The sequence below is a fragment of the Dendrobates tinctorius genome, unplaced genomic scaffold (assembly GCF_039654945.1).
Source record: "Dendrobates tinctorius isolate UK_male_01 unplaced genomic scaffold, ASM3965494v1 ptg000012l, whole genome shotgun sequence".
In the NCBI taxonomy this organism is placed as follows: Eukaryota; Metazoa; Chordata; class Amphibia; order Anura; family Dendrobatidae; genus Dendrobates; species Dendrobates tinctorius.
Genome location: NW_027361680.1, coordinates 2,642,649 through 2,659,753, shown reverse-complemented (window position 1 = coordinate 2,659,753; position 17,105 = coordinate 2,642,649). Strand labels below are relative to the sequence as shown.

General features: G+C 44.9%; 1 protein-coding gene across 1 annotated transcript in view; it reads right to left on the bottom strand.

Moving 5' to 3' along the window:
* Positions 1-17,105, bottom strand: part of LOC141067361 (L-selectin-like) — a 297,474-nt gene that overhangs the window by 261,888 nt on the left and 18,481 nt on the right. The window contains exon 2 of the mRNA XM_073558054.1: positions 261-339. Coding sequence (XP_073414155.1) covers positions 261-339 — 79 coding nt within the window. The remainder of the gene's footprint in view (positions 1-260; positions 340-17,105) is intronic.

Below are 17,105 nucleotides of genomic sequence, written 5' to 3'. Positions count from 1 at the left end.
TCCGCAGTGTCCAAAGCGTCAGCAATACGCTGCATGGAAACCTACCCTTAGTGATTGCTTGCAAGGAAAACTGTTACTCATAGCAACCAATCACAGCTCAGCTTCTTTTAAACAGCTCTGCTGAAATGAAAGATGCTTCGTGATAGGTTGGTGATACACACATACATTCAATTTTTTAGATATAGATTACATTGTCATATACAGTATACTTGCACAATGAGCAAAAATGTAGACCTCAGTGACATTTATATGATACTTACCATTGCAAAATAGTAAAAATGTAAATATTCTACTCTTTCGCCAAACACATCCATATGGCTGACTTTGTCTTTGTAAATTCTGCAAAATAAGTAATATGCATTAATAACAGGAAAAAACATTACTTCTTGTAGCATAAAATTATCTTGTAATGTTATTAAGGCTAGTAATGGGTGAGCACTAAAGTGCTTGTTGCTCGGGTTGAGTAAATTTGAAAGCTAGGGTGCTTGACCTGAGCAACGAGCCCAATGTAAGTCTATGGGAAACGAGCATTTTTCTGGCGGCCCCACCGGCGGTCTGCAGAGGGACTAGAAATTGTGGAAATTGATGGGAACAGTGCTCAAATAACATAGGAACAGCATGGGGAAGACCCCTGGAAGCATTTCTGACTCCCAGGTCACTGCTGTGAACAATGTTCTCAAGGTCTTACACCACTTTTACAGACTCACAATAAAACATACAAAAATGAAACCAAAATGGATTTTCCTGGTAAATATGTTAAGGAACATCCTTTCCAGGGTAATGACTTGTATATAAAGCAAACTAAATAACCAAAAACAAAAATTCTCCTCCACACCTTGGGCTATGTTCACACGTAGCATTTTTGATGCGTTTTGAACTTTAGCATTGCTTTCAACCAAGACAAATGCATTCACTGGGAAATTGAAGCAATATGTTAGGAGGATTGAACCTCATGTAGTAAACAGCCTGCAGATACCCACAGAGTGTGATCCATGACAGGAAACAACATACAGAACAGAAATGTGGTGTGTGACACATCATCAGACACATCCTGTTTCATTTATGAAGGAGGGACACTGAAAGTCACAAAGCCTATTTTTATAAAGCCATCAGGCAGCCTTTACTATTCCTAAAAGACCAGCAGTCAGCCATCACTATTCTTCGAGAGCCATCAGCTGGCTATGTGTAATGTGCTGCTGCAGTGCAGTATAGTGCAACCTCCACCAGGGGGTGCTGGTGAAGGAAGAGAGGTCACACACACAGAGTAGAAACACAGAGCAGCAGCACAGGTGTCACAGGTAACGAAATAGTGGTCAGGAACGTAGTGTCAAAACTGTGAGACATAAGACGTATCGGAGTACAAGCCAGAGTCAAAACCAGTAAGAGCATGTGGTATCAGAGACGGATAAAACAAGAGTCGGAGTCCAGAGATCAGGCCAGGTCATACACAAGTCGGGAAGTCAGAGGCAGAAAGATCATCAGTAGAGGGTCAGAGGTTCTAGCCAGGAAGCATGAACTATAGCTGACACTGGCCCGCAGAGGACTGAAATAGCCCCGCCAGCTCCAAAACGAGGCAGAGGAGATTAACCCATGCATGACCAGTCTAAAGAAAAGACAACAGAAAACAAACTCAGGACTGGATCATGACAGTACTCCCCTCTCAATAGGGGGCCACAGGACCCCCAGGCTTCCCTGGACAATGAACGTGAAAGGCTTGGACCAACCGATCCGCATGGACCGAAGGCGCCGGTACCCATGACCGGTCTTCAGGACCGTAACCTTTCCAATGAGAATCCACCACCCGTTCCACCTCATTCTCGGTCTGACCATCCACCACAACAGGCCGTGGGTGCCAGGGAGACTCACCTGTGGAAGGCACCGATGGCTTCAGAATCTCCTTATGGAATACATTGGGGATTATCAACGACGGAGGCAAGTGCAGGTGAAAGGCCACAGGATTAACCACCTCTAAAATTTCATAAGGGCCAATAAACTTGGGACCCAACTTAGCAGAAGGAATCCTCAATCTAATATTCTTGGCAGATAACCATACCTTATCCCCCACCTGGTATGCTGGCCCCACAGAACGTCGTTTATCCACAAAAAAAATTATACTTGCCCTGAGCCACCCCAATGTTTCTCTGAATCTCCCTCCAGATCTTCCCCAACTGCAAAAAGGCCAAATCAGTTCCTGGACACCCCGAATCCAGCCGGGAAAAGTCACCAAAGTGAGGGTGAAACCCATAGTTGCAGAAGAAAGGGGAAGTACCAGTGGACTGATTAACATGATTATTGAAGGCAAACTCCACCATGGGTACCGCAGAGCACCAATCATTCTGTCTGGAAGTAGTAAGACACCGCAATATCTGCCCCAAAGACTGATTAGTCCTTTCAGTCTGACCGTTAGTCTCAGGATGGTAGGCCGATGAAAAGGTCAGACTGATACCCAGCCTTTTACAAAAAGCCCTCCAGAATTTTGCCACAAATTGCACCCCTCTATCAAACACCACACTTACAGGCACATCATGCAATTGGACCACATGCTCAATGAAGAGTTTAGATAGAGCCTCAGCATTAGGGAGGCCCACCAAAGGTACAATGTGCGCCTGTTTACTGAACCCATCAACAACTACCCAGATAACTGTTTTGCCATTATAAGGGGGAATATTGGTGATAAAATCCATGGACAAATGAGTCCATGAAGCTTTTGACTGGGTTTAAGGCAAGGTCAGATCAGGGGGGTGGGGGGCTGATCATGGCTAATGAAATGAATGTTTTTTTCAACAGATTCAACAATAAATGTGCCATGTCAACAGAGGAGAGGGCCGGGGAGAGACGAGCAATATCAACTGGGGGGAGGAAGTCGGAGTCTTTCTTGATCTCCGAAAATGATGTGAGGGAACAGTTTAGTAAGCTGGTCATGGGTAAAGCAGCAGGGCCTGATGGTATCTGTCCACGTGTCCTCAGAGTGTGTGCGAATCAGTTGTGCACTGTCTTCCAGCACCTGTTTAACTGGAGCTTACAATCACAGAGAGTACCAGTTCTATGGAAGACTTCTTGCCTGGTGCCGGTTCCCAAGACTACCTTCCCGAGCTCCCATAATGACTATAGACCGGTGGCCTTAACATCGCATGTGATGAAGTCCTTGGAGAGAATTGTACTTGCCTACTTGTGTCCGAGGGTGTCTGCTTTTACGGACCCCCTTCAGTTTGCGTATCGGCAGAGTCTGGGGGTGGACGATGCTGTAGCGTATCTACTACAAACAGTACATTCCTTTTTGGACAATGATAGAACCACTGTGCGTGCCATGTTCTTCGATTTCTCCAGTGCATTCAACACCTTACAGCCACTATTATTACGTAAAAAGCTGGTTGAAATGGCGGTTGATGAGGGACTAGTGAATTGGATCATTGATTATCTGTCGGACAGGCCACAGTTTGTGAGGTTGGGGGCGGCCGTATCGGATAGTGTGCGGAGTAGTGTTGGAGCCCCTCAGGGAACGGTGCTGTCGCCATTCCTTTTTACGTTATACACAGCTGATTTTCAGTATAAATCAGACCTTTGTCACCTTCAGAAGTACTCTGATGACTCAGTGATAGTCGGAGGTATTGAGAGAGACCGGGGGGAGGAGGAATACAGAAGGGTGGTTTTGGACTTTGTTGACTGGTGCCAGGCTAACCATTTAGAACTCAACGTAAAGAAAACCAGGGAGCTGGTGTTGAGTTATGGAAGGTGCATGAAGGATTGCTTACCTATCACTATTGATGGTCAGGATGTGGAGATGGTGGAGAATTTCAAATATTTGGGGGTTCACCTGGACAGCAAGCTTGATTGGAGGTGCCATATGGAGAAGGTTTGCAAGAAAGGGATGAGTAGACTTTACTTCCTAAGGAAGTTAAGGTCGTTTAATGTGTGTAGCAAAATGCTTGAAATGTTCTACCAATCCATTGTGGCGAGTGCAATCTTTGATGCAATTATATGCTGGGGTAGTAGTGTGCGCACAGCTGACGCGAATAAGCTGAATAAACTTATCAAGAAGGCTAGTGCGGCGGTGGGTCTACAACTCAGGACTTTCGAGGAGGTATTAGAGGATAGAATTACTAAGAAATGCAAGGCTATAATGAGCAACAATACACACCCGCTCTATGAACTGTTTGCGAAGCAAAAGAGCACATTCAGCAAGCGTCTACTCCAACTAATGTGTAAAAAGGAAAGATATAGAAAATCGTTTGTTCCGACAGCTGTGGGGATGTTTAACAAATGTATAAGTGTAAAGCATCCCAAGACTAAATGAAGTTCAAAGTGTATGGGGGGGAATTGGTGAGTTACAAGTACCAGTCTATCCGCATCTGCTGTCCATATAGACTTATTTTGTAAAGTGTGTATTGTTCTTGTAATGTTCTTGATCTTTGTTCTGCTGCTGTAATACTGTAATTTCCTCCGGGATCAATAAAGTTTATCTAATCTAATCTAATCTAATCTGGAATTGGCAGTGGCACCAATTCCCCGGCTGGCCGGTTTCGAGAGGATTTAGCGCAAGCACACGTTTCACAGGAAGACACAAACCCAGTGACGTCAGAAGCCAATGAAGGCCACCATAACAGCCTAGTAACGGCTTTACGCGTGGCCGAGATTCCGGGATGCCCACTGAGCTGAGTCATGGAACTCGCGAAGCACCCTTAACCGATACTGAACAGACACGAAGTGCTTATTGTCTGGTACGGACGAAGGAGCAAGAGATTAGATTGAGAGATTCCTGAGGCCTAATGCCAAGGACACCACAGCTACCACCACTCCGTGCTGAAGATTGGAGGAAGGAGGTTCAGGAGGTGAAACTGGATCCAGGCATCAGCCTTCACATTTTTGGACCCTGGTCTGAAAGTAATAGAAAACTAAAATCGGGGAAAAAAAGTGACCACTTTGCCTGTCTCTGAGTCAAACGTTTGGCAGACTCGATGTAAGACAGGTTCTTGTAATCCGTAATGACAGTGATACGATGGACAGCCCCCTCCAAAAAATGCCTCCATTCTTCAAACACCAATTTAATGGCCAATAGCTCCCGGTTACCCACATCATAATTCTCCTCAGCAGAGGAAAATTTTCTCAAAAGAAGACACAGGGCCTTAAGTTGGTCAACGTAGTGGGCCCCTGGCACAACACAGCCCCCACTCCCACCTCCCAGGCGTCCACCTCTATGATAAATGGTTTAGACAAATCAGGTTGAACCAGTACAGGGATGGTCATGAAACAGTTTTTTAAAGAAGAAAATGCCTCCACAGCTGGAGCTGACCAGTTTTTGAGATCAGCCCCCTTACAAGTTAAATCCGTGAGTGGTTTGACAACCTGAGAAAACCTCTTAAGGAATTTTCTATAATAATTGGCAAAACCCAGAAAACGCTGAAGTCCTTTGAGATCTCTTGGTTGCACCCAATCCACAATAGCCTGAACCTTCCTAGGGTCCATATGAAACCCCTTAGCAGACAAAATTACCCCAAAAAAGGACAATTCCTGAGCAAAAATGAACTCTTCTCTGGTTTAGCAAATAGTGAGTTCTCTCTAAGCCTCAGAAGAACTGCACAGAGGTGGCCCATGTGACTCTGTTTGTCAGAATAATATATAAGAATGTCATCCAAATAAATTGCCATGAAACGCCCAATAAATTCTGGAAAAACATGATTCATGAAATTCTGAAATACTGCTGGTGCGTTAGTAAGACCAAAGGGCATAACCAAATTCTCAAACAGACCCTCAGAGGTGAGAAATGCAGTTTTCCACTCATCCCCCTCCAGCATACGGATGAGATTGTATGCCCCCCAGAGGTCCAACTTAGAGAACCACTTGACCCCCGACAATTGATTGTACAAATCGGGTATAAGTGGAAGGGGATAAGTGTTTCTTATAGTGATTTTATTAAGTTCTCGAAAATCGAGGCATGGGCGTAAACCGCCATCCTTTTTCTTCACGAAAAAGAACCCTGCCGCCACGGGAGAGACAGCCTTTGTAAGGGCCTCATTCGGCTATCAAAGATATACTCCTTCATAGAGGCCCACTCAGGGGTGGAGAGATTGTACAGATGGGCTTTGGGCAAATTTGCACCGGGAACAAGATCAACAGCACAATCGAATGGACAATGTGGTGGTAGGACCTCAGCCTCCTTTTTGGAGAACACGTCCTCAAAGTCCTTCAGGTACTCTGGAACACCCTCCAGACTGACGGATGACACAGATACTGTAACAAGACATTTCTTAGAACAATTGGGACCCCATTTAACAATGTCCTGAGATTCCCAATTAATCACAGGATTAAGTAATTGCAACCAGGGGAACCCCAACACCAGTCCCACAGGCAGATTGTCCATAACAAAGCAGGAAATACGTTCCTGGTGCAAGGAACTAACTTTAAGGAGAAACTCCTCTGAAACAAATTTAATGCCATTTTTAGCCAGTGGTGTTTGTCAATGGCAACAACATGAATAGGAGTTTCTAGCCTAACTGTCCCTAACTTACACCTGGACACCAAGTCAGAGTTAATAAAGTTCATGGATGACCTGCAATCCACGAAGGCAAAAGTGGACGTGGAGCCACTCCAACAACAAAGTTCCACTTCCAACAAAGTTTTAGAAAATGGAGAAAAAGGTACCTGAGATTCTGGGTGACCTCCACGACAATCACCCAGACTCAGCCGCTTGTTAGTTGGTGAACCGGAGGAGCAGTCCTTTGTCCAATGTCCAGGATCTCCCCCAAAAAAAACATAGTTTTCCTTCACGATGCTGTCTTCTCTCCTTCTCCTCGAGGTTGGCGACCCCCACCTCTATAGGTTTAGACAGAGGCAAAATAACAGGACCAGCAGAGAGAAACGGAACCTCTCGCTGTGCAACACCTTTCTCACGTAGCCTCTGATCCATACGGATAGCCTGAGTCATAGCTTCTTTCAATGAGCTGGGAGGTGGATGGAGAGCCAGAGCATCCTTCAGATTATCTGCCAGTCCATACCTGAAGAGATCTCTCAGTGCGGAGTCAACCCAGGACACTTCAGTGGACCATCAGAGGAACCCGGAGCTATACCACTCGGCTGATCGCTTTCCCTGAACCAGACCCATAATAGTGTCCTCTGCCACCCTGACACAGTCCGGTTTGTTATTTATGACATAAATAAGTCCTAGGGCCTCAAAGAACCTATCTACTGACATCTGTTCATGGGCAGAAGGGGGGGCAGCGAGAAATCCCAAGATTGGGGACCCTCCCTAAGTAAGGCGATAATAATCCCTACCCGCTGAGTCTCATCCCCAGACGACCGAGGCCTGAGAGAAAAAAAATAATTTACAACTCTCCCTGAATGTACAAAATGTATCTTTTATGCCAGAAAAGGTATCAGGAAGCTTAACCAGGGATTCGGGAGAGTCTACAACAACATCAACTTAATCACCAGGTCGACTAACAGCATGATGGGTGGTTTCCAGCACAGTCTGAACAGTCTCAGTCAGTTTTTCCTGTAAGAGAGTATGAGATGTGACAAGGGCCTGATGTTCCACTGAAAAAAATGGCATCTTCTGTGTCAACCTGGAAACTTGATCCGCTAAGTTACCAAGCAGATCCATGACCAGAGAAAAAAAAATGCAATATTCCATTTAAATGTGAGGTCAGCTATAATGTAATGTGCTGCTGCAGTGCAGTATAGCGCAACCTCCACCAGGGGGTGCTGGTGAAGGAAGAGAGGTCACACACACAGAGTAGTAACACAGAGCAGCAGTACAGGTGTCACAGGTAAGGAAAGAGTGGTCAGAAAAGCCAAAGTCAGAACCTACCGGGAATGTAGTGTCAAAAACATGAGACATAAGACGTAATCGGAGTACAAGCCAGAGTCAAAACCGGTCAGAGAGCATGGTATCAGAGATGGAAAGCAAGAGGCAGAGTCCGGAGATCAGGCCAGGTCATACACAAGTCGGGAAGTCAGAAGCAGAAGGATCACCAGTATAGTATCAGAGGTCCTAGCCAGGAAGCATGAACTATAGCTGACACTGACCCGCAGGCTGTAGAGGACTGAAATAGCCCCGCCAGCTCCAAAACGAGGCAGAGGAGATTAACCCACGCATGACCAGTCCAGAGAGAAGACAGCAGAAAACAAACTCAAAACTGGATCATTACACTATGCTTTGTTGTTCCCATTATTAAACAGTGGGTCTCCTATACTGTCATTGTGTATGCAGTGAGTGGCAGGGCTGCCAAAAATTTGGATGCACCCCAATACCTCTTTGAAGAGACGCACAAGAGGGCCTCCTGAAAACAATGCTCCCATTATTAGGAAGTGGGTCTCCCATACTGTTTGTTTATGCAGTGAATGCAAGGCCTGACCAAAAATTTGGAGGCATTCCAATGCCACTTTGAAGAGACGTAGAGGAGGGCCTCATGAAAAAATGTTCCCATTGTTAGGAAAGTGGGTTTCCCATAGTGTTTGCCTATGCAGTGAAAGCAAGGGCTGCAAAAAATTTGGAGGCATTCCAATGCCCCTCTGAAGAGACGTGGAGGAGGGCCTCATGAAAAAATGTTCCCATTACTGGTAAGTGGGTCTTCAATAGTTTTTGCCTCTGAAGTGAGTGGCAGGGCTGTCCAAAATTTGCATGTACCCCAATACCCCTTCGAAGAGACATACAGGAGGGCCTCCTGAAATCAGTGTTCCCATTATTAGGAAGTGGGTCTCCCATATTGTTTGCCTATGCAGTGAATGCAAGGGCTGCCAAAAATTTGGACGCACCACAGTACCCCTTTGAAGACACGTCCAGGAGTGCATCATTAAAAAATGTTCCCTTTATTAGGAAGTGGGTCTCCCATACTGTTTGCCTATGCAGTGAGTGGCAGGTCTGTCCAAAATTTGGACGCACCCCTATACCCCTTTGACGAGACGTACAGGAGGGCCTCATGAAAAAATGTTCCCATTATTTGGAAGTGGGTCTCCCATACTGTTTGCCTATGCAGTGAATGCAAAGGCTGCCAAAAATTTGGACACATCCCAATACCCCTTTGATGAGACGTACAGGAGGGCCTCATGAAAAAATATTCCCATTATTAGGAAGTGGGTTTGCCTGTGCAGTGAGTGGCAGGGCTGTCCAAAATTTGGAAGCACTGCAATACCCCTTTGAAGAGACGTACAGGAGGACCTCCAGAAAACAATGATCCCTTTATTAGGTAGTGGGTCTCCCATAGTGTTTGCCTATGCAGTGAATGCAAGGGCTGCCCAAAAATTTGGAGGCATTCCAATGCCCACTTGAAGAGACGTAGAGGAGGGCCTCATGAAAAATGTTCCCATTATTAGGAAGTAGATCTTCCATAGGAGAAGTCCCAGAAGACTGGCAAAGAGCAAATGTTGTTCCTATCTTCAAAAAGGGGAAGAAGGTGGACCCAGATCTTTGAACAAATTATTAAACAACATGTATGTAAGTACCTGGATAAGAATGAAGTGATTAACCACAGTCAGCATGGGTTTGTAAATAATAAGTCATGTCAGACTAACTTAATTTCTTTCTATGACAGAATCACTGTAGATATAGTACACCTTGACTTCAGCAAAGCATTTGACAAAGTATCTCACACAATCCTTATTGAAAAAATGACTAAGTATGGAATGGATAAGGCAACGGTGGATTCATAACTGGCTTAGGCTGCTTTCACATTAGCGTCTGTTTGTGCACCGTTTCATCCGCAGCAATCTGTATGCATCATGTTTGCCTATCTTTAACATGGTGGACACAAGGTCATGTGTTTGCATCAGTTCGCATGCGTCAGCTTCTGCATGCATTCTTTTTTGGTGTGCGTCGGGGTTACCGCATGCCAGAACAGATTTTGGTAAGTATTGCAATGTGGTCTGAAAAAGCAGTGAACCTGTGAATGGATGTGCATTGTTTTCTAATTTTTTTCCCCCTTCACAGTGAAGCGAATCAAAATCCACTGGTGCTCGATGAAGGACCGCTTCAACAAGGACATGAGAGAGGAGCTTCGAGTTTGAAGTGGTTCTGCTGCAAGGTTCCGCAAATCCAAATATCACCGGGACCTTGCCTTTCTGATGCTCAGTGAACGTAACTCTAGAATTTTTTTTTTCTTTTTACTAATGTTACATTTTTTTCATACACAGAACTAGAAGCAGCACAACACAACCTTGATTTTTGCACTAATGTTTTTCTCTTTTCCATACAGAACCTGGTGCAGCACCACACAACCCGGATCATCCTCGGTTGAAGCGGGCCCTCATCTACCAGGCACTGAATAGATGCAGTCCCAGTCATCCACCAGCGATGGAGCAAACTTGCAGGCTTCACAGGCTGAGGAAGAGGCAGCCGGTACATCAGGTTTTCCCCTCTCCCAGCCCTCTGCCTCTGCTTTTGCTGGGTCTTCTTGTCAGCGGCAGACGGCCTGAGAGAGGTCAGGCATGCTCGAGTTTCTGCAATTAAGCTTGGTCTTCCAAGATGGGGTTAGGTTGATTGCTGACAGAGTGAAGAGTGGGTTCAAGGAAGTCAACAATCACCTTGACCACCTGGAAGCCGATCTTCATAGACCGGCACAACATTTTTTTTCTGCAATTGAGCGGAGTGTGTCGGAAAACCTTACTCCTCAACTCCAGCTGACCGTCATGCAGGCCTGCCAGGTTGCTTACAGCCATGCATTAAAGCAACAGCAGCAGCAACAGTCCCAGCAGCAGTCACAATCCTTCAATCAACAGGCCGGAGGATACTACCAGCAGACAATCTACTATCCAGCTCCCACAGCACCAAACGATCTGCCACCACCACTGCCTCCAGTTCACCGAGTGACCATGCTGCCAATTGTATCAACCCTGCATCCAGCAGCATCCACCATGCTCCAGAGTCCAGCACCCATGAAGCCAGTTGTATCCACATTGCGGCCCAGTCCACCATCCCTGCCATCCCTGATCCAATCCTTCATTTTGCTGCCCCTTCCCCTGTAACCCCTTCCTCATCAACTAGCACCCAATCCTCACAGCTCCACACCCCCTAGGTCCTCCCCATTTCACCCTCACGTAAACCACGAAGAAAAAAATCACCCTAACCTTTTTTTTTGTTGTAAAAGTGTTTAACCCCTTCCTGACATCCGACGTACTATCCCGTCCACGGTACCCGGGCCCGTATGACCGTGGACGGGATAGTACGTCTACCGCGATCAGCCGCGCCCACGTGGTGAGCGCCGCTGATCGCGGCCGGGTGTCAGCTGATTATCACAGCTGACACCCGGCACAATGTGTCAGGGGCGGTCACGGTATTTTGGGTCAATTTTCTAAAACATGAGGAAGTATGGTGGAGGAGGACGCGGACGTGGGGGGCCACCTGGTACTGATGGTGGTGGTGGTGCATCTGCTGGTAGTGCCAAAAACACAATAGCAGCTAAGGCAGGAAGTGTTGAGCCTGCATCATGGTGTAGCTCTGGAAGGCCTGTAAGGCTCCATTTTCTGGGAGTAGATAGACTGCTTTTAAAGCTGGAGCACCAGGAACTGTTTTTGGCTTACATTGCTGAAACAGCCTCCAGCTCTATCGCCTCCTCTTCTGAAGTTTAAAAAAATGCAAGCACTGAGTCGTAAGTACAGGCTTCTGGTCAGGAGCAACCACTTTCCTTGTGTCCTTCACCCACACCAAAAGTGAAGGATGCGGCAGCACACAATTCAGATTACTCCATGGAGCTCTTTTCTCATACCATGCCTGGGTTAATTAAAAATGGGGCCCATCATATATTGGAGCATTCAAAATGGGGGACATCTGACACTGGAACATCATCCATGAGGCACATCATATACTGGAGCATTCTAAATGGGGCAGATCAGATACTGGATCAGCATCTATGGGGCACATGATACACTGGAGCATTAGAAATGGGGCCCATTATATATGGAGCATTAATAGGGCCCATAAGACACTGGAGCATCATCCATGAGGCCCATCATATACTGGAGCATTCCAAAAGGGGCAGATCACACACTGGAGCAGCATCTATGGGGCACGTGATACACTGGAGCATTAGAAATGGGGCCCATTACATATGGAACATTATTAGGGCCAATAAGACTCTGGAGCATCATCCATGAGGCCCATCATATATTGGAGCATTCCAAATGGGGGACATCAGACACTGGAGCAGCATTTACGGGGCCCTTTATACACTGGAGCAATGCAAATGGAGCCCATTATATATTGAGCAATATTAGGGCCAATCATACACTGGAGCATCATCCATGAGGCCCATCATATACTGGAGCATTCCAGATTGGGGACATCAGACACTGGAGCAGCATTTACAGGGCCCATTATACACTGGAGCATTAGAAATGGAGCCCATTTTATGTGGAGCATTATTTGGGCCCATAACACACTGGAGCATCGTCCATGGGGACCATCATATACTTAATACCAGAAAGAACAACCAAGTATAATCCAAAAAATATATAAATGTTTATTCAAAATATTTTTTTCTTTTAAAAATGTTTTTTTAATACATCACATCAAATAACAGAGGCCACTGAACCACATATAATATGACATAACCACTGGTATATAAAATACATCATGTATCAAATAATTGCACAAATTATTTCAGAACATCTGAACTGTGGAGAGTTTCTTATGGGTGGTTTATCTATAATCCGTTTTCCAAGAAAAGAATTTGATCATCATCATCTGGCGTTGGATTCGTCACGTTGAAATTTTTATTTTATTTTTTATTTATTTATTTTTTTATTTTTATTTATATTTTTTGTATCTTATTATTTTTCTATAATGCTTATGATAAGAATGATTCATATTTAAAAACTATAATTACACTATTATTAGGTTGATACATTGTACAATGGTTTCTGCAGTTTTGCTCACTTTAATGCATATTGTGAAAATAACTTTGTTTTATATGATTTTTTTCTTATTTTCTTTTATCTTGTTCAATATATTGCACTTATATTGTATCGCACTTCTGTTTTAATAATACATGACACAACAGCGTTTCACGTTACTATCTCCACGGTTATTTATGTCATCTGTGCATCATTCCAGTGCTCATGCGTCCTGAGTCTCACCCTTGCCTCTGGTGACGTGGACATGGGAGCCTTGCACGCACGCGCCGTCTCCATGACGACGCGGCTTGCTTGTTCTCCGCGTCCGCTGAATCACTGGCAAGCATGGTGGCTGCAGATTCATGACGCATGCGCCAATAGTATGGTCTGACGTATCAATGACTAATACCCTCATGTGTTTTAATTGTGGCCATACACATTGATTGGACACACGTTCCTAAATATATCCAGCCTGTCCCTCCCTGTCCACACACCTCCTGATGAAGTGAGACATGAAATGTGCGTTGGGGTGAATTTGGCAGCCACTGGTCTGATGTAAGTTTTAGTTCACAAATGTCTTTATACATGAGATTAATTATGGCCCATAATGCCTGGTTCACGGTGTAGGGCACATTATTTTTCTGGGCACATTTACTTAATTTTTTGCATATTTATCTAGGCAATACACTTTTTTGCACATGCATTGAAATTTGTCCTATTTATATTTATGCACCTGTTATTAATTGGACACATTTGGCAAGGGGTTTTGTTTTGCATACATATTGAAATTATACACTTTTATGATACATGCATTTTTTTTCTCTCTCTCAGTATGCACCAGTCATTTAGTTTGTCCTAAGGGAGTTTTCTCATTGTATATTTGTGCTTTTTTTTACATTTTTTACTTCCATCTTCCATGTTATTTTGTTTTTCTTGCACATATACCTTATTTTATTGCGGATTTTGCACACATGGAATAAGGGAATTGTGCAATTATTTGACACATGATGTATTTTATATACCAGTGGTTATGTCAAATTATATGTGGTTCAGTGGCCTCTGTTATTTGATGTGATGTATTAAAAAAATTTTTTAAAAGAAAAAAATATTTTGAATAAACATTTATATTTTTTTTGGATTATACTTGGCTGTTCTTTCTGGTATTAATCATTAGTTAAGTTCTCTGTCCAACTTTATTTGTTTGTGGACATTTTTGTAATAAGACCATCATATACTGTAGCATTATGTGGAGCTCATCATATACTGTATGGAAAATTATATGTGGCCAATTATTCTGTATGGAGAAATATATGGGGCTCATTATTCTGTATGGCGCACAATGTGGTGGCCATAATACTGTATGGAGTAATATACTATCCTTTTTTTGAGCTATTGCACAATTTAAAATAGATCAGTCATGTTATGTAAGCAGTGAAGTATTTGTCATTGTACTATACCTATATTTCTGTGGCGTATCGGAGCATCATGAGTTGTGGTATGTGTTAAAGGGGCGCACTGACACTCTTTGGCCCAGGGCCCATTAAAACCTGGAGCCAACCCTACCTCCCCACAACTTTAGCCAAATAACCCCCAGTTTTCAATGCGTAACTATTATTATGAAGTAAATTAAGATTGACAAGCTTCAGTAATAAGAATTGATGTTTTTGGCATTGAAATGGGCACTGTAGGTGTGTTTACTGTCCTCCACTCACTGCCGACTTTTCTTCCCCTTTGACTTGCATTGGGTTTCGTGTTTCAGTCGGCCTCTGACTTTTCGCTATAGTCAGCCGATTTCGTTCGACCCGACTTTTGCGAAAGTCGGGTTTCATGAAACCCGACTGGACCCTAAGAAAGGCAAAGTTGCTCATCTCTAGTGTTGAGGCGATAGGCTAGTCTGAATAAATGTGTTTTCAGGGCACGCTTAAAATTGTAGGGATTGGGGACTAATCGTATTGACCTGGGAAGTCCATTCCAAAGAATTGGTGCAGCACATGTATAGTCTTGGAGACGGGAGTGGGAGGTTCTGATTATTGAGGATGCTAACCTCAGGTCATCAGCAGAACGGAGGGCACGGGTAGGGTGGTAGACTGAAACGAGGGAGGAAATGTAGGGTGGTGCTGAGCCATGGAGAGCTTTGTGGGTGAGGGTAATACGTTTGTACTGGATTCTGGAGTGGATGGGTAGCCAGTGTAAGGACTGGCACAAGGTAGAGGCATCGGTGTAATGATTGGTGAGGAATATGATCCTGGCTGCAGCGGATATAGAGATAGATAGATATAGAGACATATAGATAGATAGACAGATATAGATGGATATAGATATAAAGATAGATATGTAGATAGATATAGAGATAGATAGACAGATATAGATAGATATAGGTTCAGTCCTAGGGCCCCTGCTCTTCTCCGTTTACACCTTCGGCCTCGGACAGCTCATAGAATCTCATGGCTTTCAGTATCATCTCTATGCTGATGACACAAAGATCTACATCTCTGGACCAGATATCACCTCCCTACTAAGCAGAATCCCTCAATGTCTGTCTGCTATTTCATCCTTCTTCTCCGCTAGATTTCTAAAACTTAATATGGACAAAACAGAATTAATCATCTTTCGCCCATCTCACGTGACCCCCCCCCAACAGACATATCCATTAAAGTAAACGGCTGCTCACTCTCTCCAGTCCCACAAGCTCACTGCCTCGGGGTTGTCCTTGACACTGATCTCTCCTTCAAACCACATATCCAAGCCCTTTCCGCTTCCTGCCGACTTCAACTCAAAAATATTTCACGGATCCGTACATTCCTCAACCAAGAATCTGCAAAAACCCTAGTCCATGCCCTCATCATCTCCCGCCTTGACTACTGCAACCTCCTGCTCTGTGGCCTCCCCTCTAACACTCTCGCACCCCTCCAATCTATTCTTAACTCTGCAGCCCGACTAATCCACCTGTCCCCCCGCTATTCCCCGGCCTCTCCCCTCTGTCAATCCCTGCACTGGCTCCCCATTACCCAAAGACTCCAGTTCAAAACCCTAACCATGACATACAAAGCCATCCACAACCTGAGTCCTCCATACATCCGTGACCTAGTCTCCCGGTACTTACCTGCACGAAACCTCCGATCCTCACAAGATCTCCCTCGCCTACTGTATCCTCACCCATCCCTTTGTTGATTGTGAGCCCTCGCAGGCAGGGTCCTCTCTCATCCTGTACCAGTCGTGACTTGTATTATTTAAGATTACTGTAGTTGTATGTATTATGTATACCCCTCCTCACATGTAAAGCACCATGGAATAAATGGCGCTTTAATAATAAATAATAATAATGATAATGATAGATGGATATAGAGGTAGATAGATAGATATAGATCAACAGACATAGAGATATAGAAAAAAACAAACCACAATACTCACCTATCCTCCTTGCTCCCACGCTGATTCTGGCAGCGGCTCTGCTTCAGTGTCAGGAGCTGTGCTGCCAACTGCCAGACACACAGCGGGTGCCGATTAAGTGACGTCATCGCGCACCGGCTGTGAATCAGAAGCAGAGGGGACTGATGGGAGAGAGAGCGTCATCTGACGCTCTCTTTTCCATTGCAAATGAGGGTGGCACCAGCCCTGACTTACTTCCGCATAGCGGTTGCCTGGGCTGGGGGCCTCTGGGGGAGCGGGGAGCCCCTGGGGGAGCAGGGGGCCCTGGTCCCCCGGCCCTGATAGTGGGCAATATTAGCCGGCTGCTGCGGCTAACACTGTCACCGCTAAAGTGAAATGATATTCACCCCTTTCCACACCCATGTGGGCGTGGGAAGCAGAGAATATTCATTTCTCTTTTGCAGCGGGGACAGGGGCTCCTGCCTCCTGTCATCCGCTGCTCCTCCGCTGGCATGGGGCCCCCATAGCAGCTGCGTGGTGTGCTACTATTAGCGACACGCCACTGGCTGGGGGCCCCTGTATGCTAGCAGATTCAAGGGCCCACCGGAGAATCCTCCGGTGGGCCAGTCCGACCCTGTATACTGTATACAGTTGTGGCCAAAAGTATTGACACCCCTGTAGTTTTGTCAGATAATACTCAGTTTCTTCCTGAAAATTATTGCAAACACAAATTCTTTGTTATTATTATCTTCATTTAATTTGTCTTAAATGAAAAAACACAAGAAGAATTGTCCTAAAGCCAAATTGGATATAAATCCACACCAAACATAAAAAAAGAGGGTGGACAAAAGTATTGGCACTGTTCGAAAAATCATGTGATGCTTCTCTAATTTGTGTAAATAACAGCACCTGTA